The 18,835-nt window shown below is 66.4% G+C and overlaps 1 protein-coding gene and 1 long non-coding RNA gene across 5 annotated transcripts; one reads left to right on the top strand and one right to left on the bottom strand.

The window, feature by feature from the left end:
* Window positions 1–221: 221 nt before the first annotated feature.
* LOC119871769 lies at window positions 222–4,245 on the bottom strand. Of its 4 annotated transcripts, XR_005359005.1 has the most exons (4): window positions 2,179–4,010; window positions 1,084–1,238; window positions 744–983; window positions 222–269 (listed from the first exon to the last, which is right to left on the bottom strand). It is a non-coding gene; the product is annotated as an uncharacterized LOC119871769 (long non-coding RNA). The 4 variants fall into 4 exon arrangements; XR_005359003.1 differs by lacking the exons at window positions 222–269; window positions 2,179–4,010 and adding an exon at window positions 4,026–4,245 and having other exon boundaries at window positions 426–983; XR_005359006.1 differs by lacking the exon at window positions 222–269 and having other exon boundaries at window positions 427–983; window positions 2,523–4,009.
* Window positions 4,246–5,033: 788 nt separating this feature from the next.
* Window positions 5,034–6,698, top strand: LOC100687391 (extensin-like). The gene is made up of 4 exons (XM_038535486.1): window positions 5,034–5,200; window positions 5,429–5,577; window positions 5,834–5,957; window positions 6,104–6,698. The coding sequence occupies exons 2-4, from the start codon at window positions 5,478–5,480 to the stop codon at window positions 6,681–6,683; spliced, it is 804 nt and encodes a 267-aa protein (XP_038391414.1). The 5' UTR covers window positions 5,034–5,200; window positions 5,429–5,477; the 3' UTR covers window positions 6,684–6,698.
* The last annotated feature ends 12,137 nt before the right edge of the window (window positions 6,699–18,835 follow it).

Genomic DNA, 18,835 nt, shown 5'->3' on the forward strand with positions numbered 1-18,835 from the left:
TCAGCACCCCCCTGCCCCCTCCCAGGATGCTCAGCACCCCCTCCGCCTCCCAGCACGGGGGCCCTTTTCCGGAGCGCACAATCCAGAAGTAGGAGGGGAGGAAAGACCCAGAATCTGCTGCTGCCGCCGTCCGTTCCACTGCTCAGTCTCCCCGAGCTGCACCGCTGCCAGGTGGGTCCCACCCGGGGTCCCACCCGGGGCTCCGGCCCGGCTCAGGGAGCCCTCCGTCCCGCGGCCCACACACCCGGGGTGCTGTGCCTCCAGGGCACCTGTCACGAAACCATTGGGTTCCTAGAAGCCACTGACTGTCGTTCCAACAGGACTGCACCCCACCACCCCCCACACCATCGTTCCCGGGCTCCTGAGGGCCTGGGGGACATCTGAAGCTGGGGTCGTGGGGCAGGCAGGGCCGGGCTGGCGGCGGCTGAGGGGGGGAACGACAGGGGCGCTGGGCAGCATCCTCGCCACTTGGAGCCCCCCCACGGAGCACCCCTCATCCCCAGCAGCACGTGCAGGGACGCAGCCCCGACTTGTCGAGGGGAAGGGCGGAGAGGAGCTGACCCGTCCCTCCTTTGTGCCCCTGGGCCCTGCTCGCTCGCCCGCAGGGCCCGGGCTCCATGCAAGGGGGAGGAGGGCAGGCTGCAGACACAGGGCTGGGGGCCGTCTGTGCAGCCGCCGGGAGGGGGGGGTGACGCCAGAAGGGGTGGAGGAGGCGCCGTATGCTTGGCGGGCTCCTGGCTCACCGGTTGTCAACGACTGCTTTCCTGGGGACTCTGGTCGCTCCGGGAAGCTGCAGTGAGACGCCCGTCTGTCGTCAGGGCGCCGAGCGAGCCAAGACTCTTCCCGTGTGGGCTCAGGGAGCCCTGGAAGCCGGTCTCTCAGCCGCCCGCAGATGTCACCTGCCCCACTGCCAGCTGCCCCACAGGGGAACGGGAACGGGGCCTGGGCTGGAAGAACTGCATGTGGGGGGGCGAGGGAGCCTCCTGCACAGACACGGGGTCGGGGTCAGAGCAGACGGGCCACGGGCCCACCCGCCGTTGGGACAGGACAAGGGGTCAGCCCTGCAGCCCGAGGGCCTCTCACCTTGGATGTTCCTGCACAGAGGCCTCGGGAGGAGGGCGGGTGTTTCCACGAGACTCCGTGACACCGAGCCAGAGCCGATGCTGGTCCATTCAGGAAGACAGACGCTGACAGGATGCAGTTCTCACGGGAGAAATGACAATCTGCTGGCCCGGGACCTGAGAATGCGGTCACCCACCAGGGCCCAGGGCGGGAGGGGAGGTGTGCGTCAGGGGGCTCTTGCTCCAGACCACCAGGAGGCTCCTTCCACCATGAGCCCCAGCTCCCCACCCTCCCATCCTGGGGTCCCTGGCCGCGCCTCTGGCTGGTCACTGGGGCACCCAGCAGGGAGAGGCGTCGCGCCCGCGACACCTGAGCACGTGCACTGTGCGAGCTGCAGGCCCCTGGAAAAGAGATGCAGGCCGTGCAACATGGGGCAGTGCTGAGGCCTGTGTGCCATCCCCGCCAGGCCAGGGCCCCCACCCGGGGGGGAGGGGGTCCCAGGTGAGGGCAGGGACGGACCAGCACCGGGAACAGGCTGTGGTGAGGGGCGCCACAGCAGCACGGGTCCCAGATTCCCAAAGAAAGACCACGCCAGCACCTCTGCCATCCTCCCCCATCAGAGGCGCACCGTCTGCCCTGGGGTGAGACCCCAAGGGGCCTGCGGCCAGGGGCTGAGCCTCCCCTCCCTGCACAGACCAGGCTCTCAGTGCAGAAGGGGGCGGGAGGGCAGCCCGGATGGCCCAGCGGATCAGCGCCACCTGCGGCCCAGGGCATGATCCTGGAGACCCAGGATCGAGTCCCGCATCAGGCTCCCTGCATGGAGCCTGCTTCTCCCTCTGCCTGGGTCTCTGCCTCTCTGTGTGTGTCTCTCATGAATAAACAAATAAATAAAATTTTTTAAAAAGAGAGAGAGAGAAAAGAATGGAGGTGGGAAGGCAGGTAGAGGGGAGGGAGGAGGAGGGGAGAAGGGGGGGAGGGAGGAGGAGGGGAGAAGGGGGGGGAGGGGGAGAGGGGATGGAGGGAGGGAAGGGAGGGGAGAAGACAGAGGGGAGAAGGACGGTGGCCCCCCGCGCAGCACTTGTGGTGGCTCAGGGCCTGGGCGGGTCCCTAGCTCACCCCATCACCGGGAGGCGCTGCAGCTCGGCCTTGGCCCCTCGGGGAAGACCAGCAAGGAGCCTCCACACAACAGGGCCTCGAAAACGCAGCCCGGGTGGAGAAGGCGGGGAGGCCCTTGCACCGGCGGGACCACCAGGGGAGGAGAAAGGGTCCCCAGCGGCCCTCCCAGCCCGGGCCTCCGACTCTGCCCCTGGGTGACAGGGACTCAGTCTGCAGCTGTTGTCGCTCCAGCGAAGGCCCGTCTGTTCCCGGGGAAGAGCCGCGTGTCTGTCTTCACGGGTCGCCCGTTCTTTGGGGCCCTTGGTCTTACTTATTTTGTAGGAGCTCTTGGTAGAGAAACTGACCTTGCTCTGAGGTCAGTTGTTAGTTGTTTGGCTTTACTTGTGGTGGGTTTGGTTGTGCGGCATTTTTAACTATTTTTTATGTAGCCCGGCTTATCCAGATTTTATTTCATGATTTCTTGGCATGGCTTTTTTGTGTTTCTGTTTTTTTGTTTTTTTTTTCCTAGAAAAGCCTCTCCGACTCTGAGACCGTCGATGATTCTCCCAGTTACTACACGGATCGTTTTTCGTCCACGTCTAGATTCCTGACCCACATGGAACATGCCCTAATTTGAGATGCCTGCTGATGTCCCATGTCTGGAGTTAACAGTAATTTTCTCTGGGTTGACGTCATTGTTCCAAGCTACTGAACGGCCCACCTGCTTTCCCAGTAGTTTAAGAACGGAAGCCTGTGCGGAAGCCTGCGCCCCGTGCTCTGAACGTCCTTACCCACCCGGCCCCATTCCTGGACTCTGCCTCCTGTCCCACTGGCCTCGCTAACCGTCCAGGAACCACCACCACATGTTGTGTCTGCTAGTTTCAGTCGGTCGCTCCAGCCCTCGTCACCTCCCCGTGCGCACGTCTGTTTGGGAGTTTCCTGAGCTGTTTCTGCTGCTTTCTTTTCCTGTGTGAGTTTTAGCATCAGCTTGTCTAATTCCAGAACAAATCATGTTGCTGTTCATTTGGGGATCACATTAAATTTATAGATTAATTGGGCAGAATTGAATTCATCCGAGGTCCACGATCTAAATCATTTAGGAAATACACACAGCTGCTAATTGACTTAGATGCATCTCCTTCAGACGTCGGGGTTCCAGGAAGAGCCACCCGGAGGTCGCAGTGGGGGCTAACCCGGCAGCCCTGGGGACCCCCAGGACCTAAGGGCTTGCGCCTTCCTCCTCTGCCCTCCCCGCGGCCAGCTCCCTTCGAGGTCGGCTGCACCTGAGGCAGCAGGTGGCAGCTGGGGCTGGAAGGGGGCAGGAGGGTGGTGAAGGTGGCACGGGCACCTCCCGCTTGGCAGGAGCGCTCCGGCTCGTGCACCAACAAGCATCACCAGCCCGTCTGAAGGGTGGTTTCTGCAGGGCACTGGGAAGCATCGTCTTCCCGCTCACGTGCGCCGCGAATAAAGTGAGATCTCTTTTAACGAGAATAAAGGAGGAAAGCGTTGGGGCAGCCCACAGCCTGTGCCACCCGGGCCTTGGTCCTCTGCTCGCCGCCTGCGCACCCTTCCCGCTGCTCCCGTCCAGGTCAACGACAGTGGTTCCAGGTCCAAGAGTCGGCTTCTCCTGCGTGTTGCGCCCACGCGGCCGTTCACCATGTCAGCCGCATCGCTCCCTCTTCGAGGTGCCCGGTGCTGCAGTGCGGACCGCGCTCCTTGATCTCCTCCGGGCCCCCCGGCTGCCCAGGCCTCCCGTCCTGGCTCCCCACGGAGTCCACGCACCCCCGTGGCTGTGCGAGCCGAGGGAGCCTCGCAGTGCAACGCGCAGCCCCTGCACCTGCAGGGAGGGCCAGCCTCGCCGGGCTCACCTGCCTGGGGCAGCGGGGACCGCCCACGGGGGCCACTTGGCCAGCGCCCCTCGGTTTCTCGTAGGGAAACCCGCACCTTGGGGCCTCCGAGCGCAGCAGCAGGAAGACGTGTGCGCGAGGCCTGCGCGGGGCTGCGTGGGCGCGCGGGGCGGGCGGGCTGCATCCCTGGCGGAGAAGCGCGGCGGGACGTCCCCGGAGGGCCGCGCTCGGCGGGAGGTTCCCGACGCTGCCCGGCGCTGCAGGAGGCCGCCACCCGCCGGCACGACACGCGCGGCTCCGTCCGCTTCCACTCGGGTGACCCTGGAGAAACCACAGGCCGTGAAGGTCGTTCCCAGGGGCCGAGGGAACGCCGGGCGGTGACGGAAACGGTCTCTACCTCGCCTGGTCGCTATCCCGGCGGGCCCGGTGGTGGTCACGGGGCTGCACACACCTGGCTGAGCCCCGACGGCCTCACACCTGCTCCCGCAGCGCACGTGCACCCCCGCCGGGACGCGCCCGGAGCACCAAGCGCAGGCCCCTCGTCTACATGGCACCTGCGCTCCCGGAGCTCCACTGCGGAAAACCACCTGGGAACCATCTCCACCACCCGTTTCCCACGCCTTCCGCTAACCCGCGGTCCATGCCCGGCCTGCCCGCAACCGGCCGCTTCGCACGCCTGAGCTGGAGCCCGCGCATCGGGTCAGCACTGCGCCTGCGCTGGAGCCCGCCCATCGGGTCAGCCCTGCACCTGCGCTGGAGCCCGCGCATCGGGTCAGCACTGCGCCTGCGCTGGAGCCCGCGCATCGGGTCTGCACTGCACCTGCGCTGGAGCCCGCCCATCGGGTCAGCACTGCGCCTGCGCTGGAGCCCGCCCATCGGGTCAGCCCTGCATCTGCGCTGGAGCCCGCCCATCGGGTCAGCACTGCGCCTGCGCTGGAGCCCGCGCATCGGGTCAGCCCTGCGCCTGCGCTGGAGCCCGCCCATCGGGTCAGCACTGCGCCTGCGCTGAAGCCCGCCCATCGGGTCAGCACTGCGCCTGCGCTGGAGCCCGCCCATCGGGTCAGCACTGCGCCTGCGCTGGAGCCCGCGCATCGGGTCAGCCCTGCGCCTGCGCTGGAGCCCGCCCATCGGGTCAGCCCTGCACCTGCGCCTCCTCCGGGACTCCAGGTCCCCTCGCCGCCCGGCGTGGAACACACGTAGGGGCCCCTTCTCAGGTGCGCCGGGTGGCCCGTGGCCTTCCCGTGGCGCAGCACCAAGTCCAAGCCTCCCGGCCTCGTGCGGCCCGGCCTCTTCCTCCGTTGACGCTGCGGCCCGGCACCACCGGGGCTCCGGCTCTGCTCTCCCCCGCACCGCCTGCCCCTCCGCCCTCCCGGCAGGTGCGTGGCCCTCTGGCGCGTGCTCGCTTTGTCTGGTTTTCCACGCAGGTGTCCCCGCGGCTGTCCCCGCGGCCTCTCTCGGCTCCTCCTCTGCTTCATGCTCCCGCCTGGACCTTGCCGTTACCGAGATCGGTTCCCGCGGTTGGCCTGCCGCTGCCTCCCCCCAGCGCGTGGGCTCACCCAGGGCAGGTGTCCCGGTGAGCGCGCCCGCTGCGCCGAGGCCGAGCCTCCCTCCCTCCCGTAGGTGGGGCCGCACCCAGGTCCCCTCCTCTCCTTCGTCCGCTCCCTCCGCCCCCGCTTGCAGCCTCGCCCACAGCCACGGGAGGAGGTGCCCGGCTCCGCAGCGCCCCGGCCGGGCGTCCTCGTGCGCCCCAACACCCCGTCGGTGCGCGCGTGGGCACGCAGCCCGATGCCGAGGCTGCCGGGGCACCGACCCTCCCAACGCCTCCCCAGGCCCAGTCCGGGCGCCCCGAGCCTGGCGTCCAGATGCATCCTGCAGCCCCGTTTCCAAGGATATTTGGAGGAAAACGACACAGGCTGAGCGAATGGCGCTGCGGCAAGCGGAGCTGCCTCCGCGGTGGGAGCCCGGGCTGGCTCAGCCAGGCGCTGTGCGGAGGGCGGGTGCGGGTCCCCCGGGGCGCGGCCCCTGTGCGCTCCTGGGGAGCCCCGCCCTGCCCTACCTCCTCGTCCATTTACATGTTCAGTGGCTAATTCACTGCACAGATACAGGTGCTCCACCTGCCGAAGCAGCTCAGGCCAAGTGAGGAGCAGGGACAGCCCAGCTTCAAGCACGAGGAAGCGTGGCCAGTGCCCCCCTACCCAGCAGGGCCTCTTCCCAGGACCGGCCATCGGGCTGTGCGGCCCGGCCCTGTGTCACCTGCAGCCCCACCGCAGGCCGAGCCCCCCTCCCCGGCCCTCCCGAGTGTCCACCGCAGCCGGCCACTGTCCCCTCCCCATGTCGCCTGAGCCTGGCGTGGGCAGTCCCGACTCTCCCACTCCCACCATCGTGAGGACCTCAGGAGAGCTGCCGCAGGAGCCAGGGTGGTGCTACCGTGGGAGCGGGGAACAGCCTGGACCCGCTTCCCACCTCCCCCTGCAGGAGCCCACTCCCCGCCCGGTGCTGCCCCAGAACCTGGCCTGCTGCTCCCTGGACACCCATTACTCAGGACGGAGAACCAACTGGGAAGAAGGTCCCTCCCGTTTGGCCCTGGGCGGGGCCTCCCTGCCTCCATCCCCAGGCCCGGTGCCCAGGGGAGGGCCCAGCAGGTGCCCACCCTCCCCGTTCATTCCTTGCGCTGAATAAAACATTACTCACAGATCAACCGGGCAGTTTTAAGTGAACAACCATTTTCATCTGTTTTAAATTTTCATGGGTACTTTTCTAAAGAACAAGTACGTTGTTAATAATTGAAGGGAATGAGACCTTGTTAATCTCTCTGTATTTTAATAAGGTCCTACTGTGCCCCCGCCATTTATATTTAAAACAGCTTCATTTCTCCCTCCTGTTTCCTTTGAGGGGAGTGGGGGGCGGGCAGCAGGGGCCCCGAGGCGTCTTTCCTTCTGAAAAGAGCCTTGGGAGCTGGTCTCGGGTCCAGGGCGAGCCCGGGGAGGCCTCAGGGAGCAGGGCCTTCGTGGTCCCCCCCGCCAAGCAGCACCAAGGGTTGGGTGGTCCAGTTGGCAGAAACAGACCCGACGGGACGTCGACAGCGACAGCAGCAGGAACTGGCCAAGGGGAAGACCTGGTAGCAGGGGGATGCCCGCGGGAACCAGGGCGCCCCCCTTTCACTCCCGAGCGGCCCGAGGTGCGGGTGCCCTGCATGTCCTGGGCCATGACCCTCGCGGCCACCTCCCAGGGTAGGTGCTAATGTCGTCCCCACCTGACACCGCAAACAGAGGCGTCTGTACACGTAGGCAGCAACACAGCGGGGATTGGGACTTGGCTGCGCGGGGTGGGCAAGGCCTGGGCCTCAGACGACATGCGGCACATCTGCCCGGCACCGGGGCGTGGGGTCCCCAGGCCAGGCCCATGGTGACACCCTCTGCACCCTCGGGAGCCTGTGCGTGCCCAACTGCACTGTGCCCTCCATCCTCTGTGGCTGGAAGGGACGTGCCCCAGGGGACGCTGGTGGGGGCCCCGAAGGTGACAGTCCCGGGAGGGGAGCTGCTCAGGTGGCCCCTCGAGGGAGTGGCTTCATGCCCCGAGCTGTTAGGTCTCGCTGGCTGGGGGCGTGGGACAGCTCCGCACGTGCGCCCTGGGGTCGCCCCAAGGCTCAGTGCTCCGCGTGCTGCACCGGCTCCGCCCTGCGGGGCACGGGAGGGTCACGGCAGGGCTCCGCCGCGTCCCCTGAGCGCCCACCCGCGGGGAGCCACCCTGTGCACGCGCACCTGGGCCTGGGCCAGTCTCCCCACGCGCGGCCCGCGCTCCTGCTGCCCGAGGACGGAGCCGACCCAACACGGGGAGGGGGGCCTCACTCACGCGGGCCCGCAGGGACTCCACTGTCCTCGAGCAGATGGAGCGTGGCAGGGCCACGGGGCTCCTCCAGGCCCGCCCTCTTCCCGCCCTCACCTGTCCTGGGGCACTCTGACCCGCGGGCCCTGCCTCATGTGACACAGGCTCCGGGAACCCCCGGGCAGGGTCCGAGTGGCCTGGGTCCTCCCTGTCCATGTCCCCGCGGGAGGCCCCAGACCGCGGTGAAGCCGCCCCTCCCGTCGGTGGCCTTGGAGCCCAGGGCTGCCCGCTGCCGCCACGGCCACGCTGTGTCCCTGACACTCCCCGCGTCCCCGAAGGTGACGGGACCCGGACGGAGGACCTTCAGGCAGCGGCCAAGGTACTGGCCCCTGAGCGGGCCCCACAGCCCCTTGTGGCGGGTGTCACGGGAGGAGGAGACGGAAGGCTGCGGGGCCGCCCGCCCAGGACAGAGCTTCAGAGCCCAGAGGACGCACCTGTGGGGTGAGCCCCGCTGGGGGCTGCCACAGCCCTGACCCCACGGACACCCAGGGCGGCAGCCTGCACATGGGGAAGCCCTGCCCCACAGTCCCCCGCAGCGCAGCCCGCACCTCGGCCTTCTCCAGCCACCTCTCTGCCCCCCCCACACACACCCGCCTGACTTGGCACCTCAGCCCCCAAGGGCCTGTGGACTGCCCCAGAGGGGCCGCGGGTCTCCTGACCAGCCCCTGGCTGGCCACGTCCACCCACGCGTGCACACATGTGCGCATCCCTGTGCATATGCTGTGTGCGCGTGTGTACACGCATGTGTGTGCTGTGGCTGTGTGTGTGCATGCATGCATGTGTGTGCGCACGTGTGGCTGTGCATGTGTGTGCATGTGAGTGCATGCATGTGTGTGCACGTGTGGCTGTGCATGTGCATGCATGTGTGTGCACATGTGGTGGTGCATGTGCGTGCATGCATGTGTGTGCGCACGTGTGGCTGTGCATGTGCGTATGTGTGAGTGCATGCGTGTGTGCACGTGTGGCTGTGCATGTGCATGTGTGTGCACGTGTGGCTGTGCGTGTGCATGCATGTGCGTGCATGAATGTGTGCACACATGTGGCTGTGCATGTGCGTGTGTGTGCATGCATTTGTGTGCGCGTGTGTGCGTGCGTGTGTGCACATGGGCTGTGTGTATGCATGCCTGTGCATGCATGTGCGACGGTGCATGTGTGCGTGCGGCCGTATGCCCAGGAATCTCTCGGCTCTGTCTTCCACCCGCCGCCCCGAGCAGGCTCGTACCTGGACTCCAACTCTGAGGCTGGAGGGGCTCAGGCTCCCCTTAGTCCGTGCGCCTGACCTTACAGATGGGGAAGCCGCGTCCGGGAGGACGACGTGAGCAGCCTGGTTGGGGACACAGCGATGGTGACCCCAGGCCACACACCTGAGCTGTGGCTCCTGAGGGTGAGCTGGGCCGTGGTTTCCCCGTCTCCTACGGCCTGTCACCGTGGACAGCCGTGTCCCTCCCCTCCGCAGCCCCCTCTGCACACAAGGTGCCCGCCAGCGCTGGCGTCGCGCAGGGGTACATGCAAGAGCACCAGCCGCCGCAAGCTCCCCCTGGGTACCCAGGTGCCCCCGTGATACGTGAGAACCCACGCCTGGCCGCTACACGTTTACACACAGGGTTGTGTTGCTCAGTTCACCTCCATCTCCCCCACTGGACGGAAAGGGCCCTGAGAGCAAAGAAAGCCTCGGGGCTGCTCCCTGGTCCCGGCAGCTCCTCGCACACAGTAGGTCTTCAATGGGCACTGGCTGAATGAGCAGAGGCGCGCGTGTACAAGCACACACAGCCGTGCACGCGGTCACGGCCTGCTCCACCCCTGCAGGAAGGGACCATCCTAGGCGGGGAAAGCATTTCCCTGAGGGCTTTGCTGTTTGCACCTGCACCACCTGGGCTGAGCCATGGGGGTGATCCGTAGGGCCGAGAGCCAGCGGTGACGTGACAGCTGGGCCCCCGATGGCAGGGGGGCACTGCCCTGGGACAACAGAGTGTGCGTGGGCCCCGGGGCAGGGGGTGGGCTTCCCCCGAGGCCCCCAAGCCTCTCAACGACGGAGGCCTGAACACAACTGCTCCTGGGTTGGAGCCCACGGCGGCTTGGAACAGCCAGGGCTTTCACCGCCTGCGTCCCAACCCGGGAAGCGGACGCGAGACAAAGCGTGGCGGCCGCCTCTCCCCCCAGCACCACACTCAGGCCTGGGCCACGCCGGGAGGCAGCGCTGCTCGGGCCCTGGCACTGCAGCCAGCCCGGCACCAGCTCCAGGCTGCTCCTTGGCCGCGGGACTCAGCTCGAGGCCTTCTCCAGCCCCAGGAGCCGCTCGCGGCACTGGCGGTGTTCCCCACCCTCCTCCTGGGGCCGCCACCCGAGACACCCGAGCCCGACTGCCTGAATCCCTAACTCCCTCTCCCGGGTGTGTGGGCTGCAAGCCCAAGATGGAGGTGCAGCGGGGCCGCCTCTCGGGGAGGCCCCCCTCCCGGCTCACGGCTGCCGTCTTTGGTCAAGTCCCCACAGATGGTTCCTCGGTGAGGAACACCAGGCCCTTGGGTCAAGGCCCCACTCTTAGCTTTAATCACGTCCCTAAAAGTCCTCTCCCTCCACGTAGTCACGTGAGGGGTCAGGGTTCCGACGTGCGAATTTTGAGGGGACACAGTTCATTCCCTAATGTATGTGCCATACACAGGGCCCGGCCCCTGCCACATGGTGCTCCGGGCTCCGGCCGGGACACAGTAGGTCCCGCCCTCCCTGACACCCCACTCCGATCACGGGGTTGGTGAGCAAGTAAATGTTGAATTTTGGAGAAAGGCTAGTGCCCCGGAGAAGGTCACAAGAGAGAAAAAGGAGAAAGAAAATCCCCAGGTGGGCAGGTGGGCACGCGGGGGGCACAGGGCGGCTGATGGGCCCCGGGCAGGCAGTGGGGTGGCAGGGGGGCGGGCATGCGGGTGGAAGCCTCCACTCACGTGGGTCCCCGGGTCTCCGCGCCCATGAGGTACCACCAACAGCCCCACATGTTTCACCATCAGCGAAATGCACCGAGGGCCATCAGGCAGGGCACGGTGGAGTCCTGCTGACGGAGTCCTGTCTGCATCCTGACGGCCATGTGGCCCCTGGCACTTCTGCGGCTGCGGCTCCGCTGGGACCGGCGACTGCCCACTGCCACCAAGCAGGGCTCAGGCCCGGGCCCCTGTCGGGCAGGCTGGGAGCTCAGCTTGGAGGACAGACCTGCACCACAGCCGTGCTCTTGCGCCCACGAGCCCCATGACCCCGGTGCCCATGAGCCCCATGTCCCGGTGCCCGCGAGCTGCACGACCCGTGGCCCAGTAGCTCCACGACCCCACCGAACCCACCGAGCCCTTCTGCGTCTCAGTCTCCCAGTCTGTAAGGGGAACAGGAACAGTCCTCCCTGCACGGGCCGTTGCAAGGACCAAACACGGTGGCGAAAACAATTAGTAAACCGACGGTACAAAGTAATGACTCAAAAGCAGGATAGCTGCGTCATCCCTGTCGCGTGTTCACCATCATGCTGACCCGCAGGCCCCGGGGTATCCTGAGGCTCCAGGCAGCGCTCTGGAAGCACGGAGAACACCGGTGCAACCCTCTTCCCATCACTGTCACGACTGCTGTCGCCATCCTTGAGCTAGTCTCTGTCATCACCCCCTCCCTCCAACGCTCCCCGCCACCTGTCTGTCTGTCCTCTCTGCCTCTGTCCCCCCTTTGCAGTGACTCCTCCTCCTGGGTCTTGTCCCAAGTCTGGAGGGGACACTAGGGGTCGGAACACTTTGACAAGTGGCCCGTACGCCAGCTGGGGCCTGACGGCTGCCGGGTCCAGATGGGATCTAACAAGCAGCGCGATCACGTGGTGCACTGGGGGGCGCCGAGGCCACCGGGCCAGGGAGCAAGCAGGACGGGCGTCAGCCTGCCCCCGCAGACCCAGGCAGAGGGTGGGGACTCTGCAGCCTGGGGGCACAGAGGAACCTGGCAGGCTCTCAATTACACGACTGAGCGAACACCGCTGGCTGCGGCGGGGCAGTGACGGCCAACGGGAAGGGGGCGGGAGCTCCGGACTTGGCGGGGACACCACCGCTAGGTGTGCCGTGGGCGTGGCCAGGCCTCTCCTTCCCTGTGTGGCCTGCGTGGCTCCCCCGCGCCCACGCTGCAGGGGACTCAGCAGGGGACTGAGCAGCCCTGGGCCGGGTGGCCACAAAGCCCACCTTGGAGAGAACGACAGGCCTTCCCACGCCGAACAGCGACGCGCGCCCCGCCCGGCTCCCCGCAGCACCCCTCAGCTGGAATCTGAGCAGCCCGTTCCAGAATCAAGCGTGTCAAACTGGGAGGTCAGATTCCAGGAGCCTGCCTCGTTTAGTTTTTAATTGCATCCAGCTTCAAGTCATACCAATTGGTGTTCATAGTGGAGGTTTCCCTTCTGTTTCAGGGAAAAGGAGAAGATAGTCCGGGTCTCCAGGGCGGCGCGGAGGCTGGGGCGGCCACGGGTCCTCAGCCAGAGACGGAGATGTCATGGAATCAGAGGTTTCGGGGTCACCTGGCCATTAGGGCTCCAGCCCCCAGTACCTTCAGCCTGTATCCGTTTAATCCATTCCAGATACGTCGGGCATCCCTCTGCACCTGGGTCTCGGGGGGGGCCCCTCCCCAGTAAAATGCACTCGCAGAAACCAACTCTTGACACTCTGGACCGTCTAAGAGGCCGTAACCCCCGGCCCGTCTCGCTATGGGAGGTCCTGGTTCGTGCATTTCAACGGGAGGGAGCTGACCCCCACCGCACGGGGCCAGGGCCAGGACAGCAGGTGGAAACAGGAGCAAGCAGGCCCAGGAGCCGCTGCTGCTGTAAAATGCCTTCGTGTCACCCGGAGAGTCGCTGGAGACGCCCTCCCTCCCGCCCCCGTGCTTCCCTCTGCGTCTAGGTGGGGGGCCGCGGGAGTCCTCGTGGGCGAGGGAACCGCGGGCACGGGAGCAGCCTTGTATGGTCTGCTGCTGGGGTGCTGAGCCACATCCCGTCGAAGCCCCAAACCCTCCTCCCAGAGCAGTCAGCGGGGTGCGGGGGGGAGAAGGCAGCTGTCCGGGTGGAGGCCTGCCGTGGCGGGCGCCGAGACGGAAGAAAACAGGCCACGTCCACACAACCGAGTGGAGAACCGAGCAGGCGAGCCTTGAGTGGGGCGGCCGCTGGTGTGCGAGCTCAGGCAGGAACGGTCGGGGCACAGGGCGCTGCAGGGAGGCCCCCCGCAGAGGCCAGGGGACACGCAGGAGGCCACCCCGACGGCACGGACGGCGCAGGCGCTGTCCCTGGGGCAGCCGACGGCCCCCGCAGGGCGACACCCCGCGTCCTCCCGTCGGCCTCCGGGTCCCGGGCCGTGACGTTCACAGCGCGGGAGAAGTGGCCAGGGCACCAGGAAGGCCACCGGGAGGAGGGAGGGGCTCAGCACGTCGTCAGGGCCCCTCCTGGCTCAGGCTCCCCAAACTTGGGGTAGCTGTGTGGGCTCAGGGCCCTGCTGGGAGCGCTGCTCCTGGGGGCTCCCTCCCGTCCCGGTGTGACGTGCCTTCCTCCCCTCCCCGCTCTGGGGCCTGCCTCCCCGTAATTCAGCTCTGCTCCCGCAGAGTCCGCACCCCCAGCTGGGAGCGGCGCCCGAGGAGCACGTGGGCCTGCTCGGCGTCCCTTCTGCTGGAAATCCCCCCAACAGGCCACCACGCGGCAGCCACTCGGGCCTACAGCTCACGGTCCTCTGTCCTCCCGACCTCCTGTTCCGACGGCCAGGCATCGGGGGGCGGCCAGTGTTCCCCCAACGTCCTTGGCCGAGCGGAAACCTCTCCGGACAAGGCCGCTGTTCTCTGGTCTCGTCCTGTGCCCCTGGCACGTGCTGGTGCCCCAGGGAAGGACGAAATCCCCCGTGGGACTTGTTCCCCGTGGCCCCGGGAGCCATCCCTGCCCCCTGGCCGCGTGGGTCACTGGCGCCATCAGTCCTCGAACATCTCCACGCCCAGGGGAGACCCCGGTCACCACCGTGAGGTAACCCCCCCCCACATCTGTCCCATAGAATCTCAGAGGATCCATTTAACTCACTTTCCCACCGACCTTTCAGCGTTGTCACTGGGCTAGCTCGTCTCTACCTCCAGGGTCTCCGGACCGAGAAGATGAAGCAGCAAGTGTGACGACATCACGGAGGGAAGAGCCCTTCCCTGGAAGGCTGCGGGACACCGCACTCGGAACCGCCGGCATCCGCCAATACTCAAGGCCCGCTGTGTATAGACGCGGAAGCTGAGGCCCCAAGCGGCCACGCGGCTCAGTGGAGCCCCTGGCAGGTGGGACCCTCCTGGGGATGCACGGCCACCAGCCTCCCTGCAGGCCTCCCTGCCTCTGCCCTGCCCTCCGCACCTCGGGCACATCCCGCACCGCCGTGCAGTCCCAGCCCCGGAGCGCCCTGCAGGGCACAGTGTCGCTGGGACCCACTCCATCCACGCGCGTTCAGGGCCCCAGGAGGCCAGTGAGCTGCGTGCACACGGGCTGCCCCCTGGCGCTGGGGCACCGGGAGCAGGGTCTCTGGGAGGAGCTGCCCGCGCCGGCGGCCCCCGCAGTCACCCTGGCTGCACCCAGCCCCCCGCTGCGGAGGACCTGCAGCTCCGCGGGAGCGGTGGCCCCGGCACTGTGGGCAAGCGGGTTCCCAGCTGGATCCACGCGCAGCATGGAGCCCCAAAGCCCAGCCCAGCTTGGGCACGTCCTCCCACCTGCGTTGGTCCCCGAGTCCCGCCGGCAGCCGCTCCTGGGCCCCGCGGAGTCCAGGCACAGGAGCGCCGGTGGCCTGCGGGGCGCCTGTGGGGTGCGTGCGGGGTGGCTGCGGGGCGGCAGGGAGGGAAACAGCGTCGGCGGCCGGCGGCCCCCTGGGTGGTGACCCGACAAGCCCACGTCCCAGCCCGCGGGGGTTCACCAGGCCTGGGCCGGGTCTCGCCAGCGTGTCCCCCACATGGAGGGGAACAAACAGAGCAGGTGCAGCAGGGGACTGGGTTCAAACCCTGCACCTTGGCCTCCTGACCCCGCAACGAGGTGTCCCTGGAGGCTGTGAGCCCAGGGCAGACGTCACAGTCTGTCAGGCCGTGGAAAGCATACAGCCGCCCCACAGGGGTCCGGTCCCGGGTGGGAGTGGGCCCTGGGCCACACGGTGCCAGCGGTGCGGCCAGCTGCAGATGCTGCGCCCCGGCTGCTCCCGCCACCAGCATGGGCTGCACGCCCAGGAGCCTCGTGGCCGCCTTCCCGACCCATGACCCAGGGGGACACAGCTCCGCGCCCTCCCACCAGGGATCCTCCCTCGGTGAGGCCACGGACGGCTCCCTCCAGCCCACGGCACACCTGCCCGGCGGGGTCTGCGGGCAGCCACACGAGGGACCAGGCGAGGACGCGGGCTGCCGGGGGCAGGGCCCTCCACCCTCCAGGCCAGCGGGGTTAGGGACCGGCGGGTCCTCCCAGCAGGGACACGACACCCCTCCCTGCGGGCAGCCCTGCCTCAGCCTCCTCACCTGACCAGCCGCCTCCAGGCACACTGTGGACTGCACCACCTCGCTCTGGGTGCACCCCGCTGTCCCCTCCCCCTGCAGACTGTGTCTCTGCCCCTCTCTCCTCTCCCCCTGCAGGCTGTGTCTCTGCCCCTCTCTCCTCTCCCCCTGCAGGCTGTGTCTCTGCCCCTCTCTCCTCTCCCCCTGCAGGCTGTCTCTGCCCTGCTCCCCCTCCTCCTGCAGGCTGTGTCTCCACCCCCCTCCAATCTCCCCCTGGATGCTGGGTCTCCCCCCTGCTGTCCCCTCCCCCTGCAGGCTGGGTCTCCACCCCCCCTTTCCCCTCTCCCTGCAGGCTGGGTCTCCACCCCCTTCTCCCCTCCCCTTGCAGGCTGTCTCTGCCTTGCTCCCCCTCCCCCTGCAGGCTGTGTCTCCACCCCCCTCTCCCCTCTCCCTGCAGGCTGTGTCTCCACCCTCCTTTCCCCTCCCCCTGCAGGCTCTGTTTCCACCCCCCCTTTCCCCTCTCCCTGCAGGCTGTATCTCCACCCCCCTCTCCCCTCCCCCTGCAGGCTGTCTCTGCCAGGCCCTGCCCTCAGCCTGCAGGCCTTCTCAGGTTTATTATCCCCTGAGATGTTGAATTCATGACTTCCTGGCTCTTCTTTGATTCCCAAATGAGCAATGATGATGGCACCTTCCTCCACAGGCTAATATTGCTGTTTATGCAGCAAATACAACATTCATTGTCTCTACATCTTACTCCTCCAAAAATGTTTTCTAAATATTTACTGTGTGCCTGCTATGATTTTATTTTACTTTTTTAAAGACTGTATTTATCTGAGGGAGAAAGCAAGACAACAGGAGGGGCGGGGGGCAGAGGGAGAGGCAGGCCCCCTGAGCGGGGAGCCCAGCCGGGGGCTCCATCCCAGGACCCGGGGATCACGACCTGAGCTGAAGGCAGCCGCTTAACCAACGGAGCCACCCAGGGCCCTGTGCTTGTTGCTATTTTAATCGCGCACATACCCCTGGGCGCCCAGCGGCCCCTGGCACCTTGTTCACCCCCATGCCCTCACCGCTCATCAGACCCCATCATACGGGGTAGAATACACTTCTCGGCCATCCGCTCCCTGGCATCCGGGACGTCCATACGTTCGGTAGCGGGCGTCTTTCCCCCCTCGGCAGGGTTCGGGGCCGCCAGTCCTCCTCTCACACCCAACTTGGGGAAACCGCACTCTGGAACCTCTGCAGCGAGAGCTCAGGGCGTTAGCAGAGTAGAACCCTCTCGCAGAATGACGTTTTCATCGGAGCACACTCCCCAAAAAGGCACCAGGGCACTTGGGGAATGACTGGACCTTGGCAATGGCATGGAAGTGCCCTTGCGGCCCGAGAGTCAGGCCCAACCTTGATTGCGCTGCTCATTGGAGTCTCTGTAGCCCCAAAAAGCACAGGCGTCACGTGCTCGGGCACTAGAACGTGTCCTACACAGTCGAGGAAAAACCAGAGGCCCGGAGGTCCCACCCCCCTGGCCTGTGCTGACCCGTCCTGTGTGTAGGTTCCTCACTTCCCAGATGAGGGAGGAAGGAGCCTGTGGCTTCCAGGCCTCTCCTCCCCATCATTCCAGACCTTTAATATTGCATTCCGTCTGTCTGATGTTGCAAAGAATTGTTTACTGGATCATCTTTAATTGCTCCGTCTCCTTTTTTAAAAAAAAAAACAACTCAGTGGATGTTACGAGTGCTCATCGGGGTCGCCATTAGGCATGACATAAGCGCACCAAGTTCCCACAACTCAAGCTCGTATTGAAGCCCTTGGCACGTCAGCTACCCTTTACAGCCTTAACGCCAATCGAAACTCAATTTTTTATTAGGCTTTGTGGAATATCAACCAGAGATTCCAGGATTCTCATGGTTGTAGATGTCCTGAAGAGGTTGGGAAACCCCCCTGGTGGAGGCCCACCCAGTAGGCTGCACCCCTTACCCGGGAGACTTGGCTGTGCAGGTGGGGGGGAGGGATGGAGAGAGGGCAGAGGTGGGGTAAGGCCCGGAGGCCAGGAGCCTGACTCCCTTGCTCTGTCCCCCAGGGGGAGGGGCTGTGACAGACGCAGCTAAGGAGCCTTGGCTTGTGCAATTGTCACTCTGGCTTTCCTGTGAGCCCCAGGGGAGGCCCTGACCGGTGACTAAAAGGCCCTGGTTCCCCCAAAGTTCCGTGGGGCGCAGGCACTGCCTTCCTTGCCCCCTTCTCCTTTCCCTCCCCAGGCCTCTGCGTCCTAGAAGGCAGCTCTGCAGACGCGGGGAGCCCGGGGCCCCAGGCTGGCAGCGTGGATGGTGTCAAGGCATAGACTTCCTTGACCTGCTAAGACCTGGTCGCTCAGTGCGCGCTTGGAGGCCTTGCCCTTGAGGAGCCGAAGCTCCTCAGCCAAGTTCCCAGGCACTGTTGGGTCGGCCCCTTAGACGCAGGGCGTGGGTGCCATGACCCGGTGCACTCGCCTCACTGCTGCTTGCACATCCGGGAAGCCGGAGGCCCAGAAACCAAAGCGATTCCCCCAAGGTCACGGGGCCCGCTGCACATGGTGCCAGAGTCTGGGTCTGCAGACCACGGGGAAGAGCGCTGGGCCGTGACCAGGGCGCCAAGGGTTCCACGCACCCCGACAGCCCATCACAGCCGCCCCCTACCTCCATCCTGGCTTCACGCACCCCGACGGCCCCACATAGCCGCCCCAGGCCCCAGCCGGGCTCCACGCACCCCGATGTCCCCTCATAACCACCACCTGCCCCCCATCCTGGCTCCACGCACCCCGACAGCCCCTCACAGCTGCCCCCAGGCCCCAGCTGGGCTCCACGACCTGAGGTCCCTCACAGACCCCCTGCCCCCCAGCCGAGCTCCATGTACCCCAACAGCCCATCACAGCCTCCCCCTACCTCCATCCTGGCTCCACGCACCTCGACGGCCCCTCACAGCCACCACCTGCCCCCCAGCCAGGCTCCAGGCACCCCGACGGCCCCTCACAGCCACCCCCAGGTCCCAGCCACCCGGCATGGGGTGGTCAAGTTCATTCCGCCCAGCCCGACCTGGTCACCGGAGCCGTCCCTGCTCCCCACTCTCCTCAGGGAGCACATGGGTCCCCCACCAAGCCAGCACTGAGAGGAGATAATGACCCCAGTGAACCCCATTCCACAATACTGGGACGACTGCATGAGTCCAGCGGAGTCCGGGCCTTGGAGCCCAGGGCCCCAGGTGATCCCCAGCTCGGGCCAGGAGGCAGGGCCCGACAGGCCCCAGAGCGAGCATCTCAGCCTGGCCGTCAGAAGGGCTGGGACGTGGCCAGAGGGGCCGTGCGGGCCCCCCAAAGGGACGAAGGGCCTGCAGGGGAGAACTGGTCGCCTGCAGAAGTTCCTCCTAGCCGCACACGGCTCCCTGGGGGCTACGGGTAGAGAAGGTTCTGGAACCGGGCCCCACAGGCCCCACACACCTCCCTTCGG

Source organism: Canis lupus, chromosome 5 (assembly GCF_011100685.1).
Source record: "Canis lupus familiaris isolate Mischka breed German Shepherd chromosome 5, alternate assembly UU_Cfam_GSD_1.0, whole genome shotgun sequence".
Taxonomy (NCBI): domain Eukaryota; kingdom Metazoa; phylum Chordata; class Mammalia; order Carnivora; family Canidae; genus Canis; species Canis lupus.

Excerpts from the sequence above, each read along its gene's own strand:
- LOC100687391 (XM_038535486.1), top strand. The coding sequence starts at position 5,478 with ATGCTCCCGCCTGGACCTTGCCGTTACCGAGATCGGTTCCCGCGGTTG. Across the intron at positions 5,578-5,833 it reads CACCCAGGGCAGGTGTCCCG|GCCCAGTCCGGGCGCCCCGA; the intron begins GTGAGCGCGCCC and ends ACGCCTCCCCAG. Across the intron at positions 5,958-6,103 it reads CAAGCGGAGCTGCCTCCGCG|ATACAGGTGCTCCACCTGCC; the intron begins GTGGGAGCCCGG and ends TTCACTGCACAG.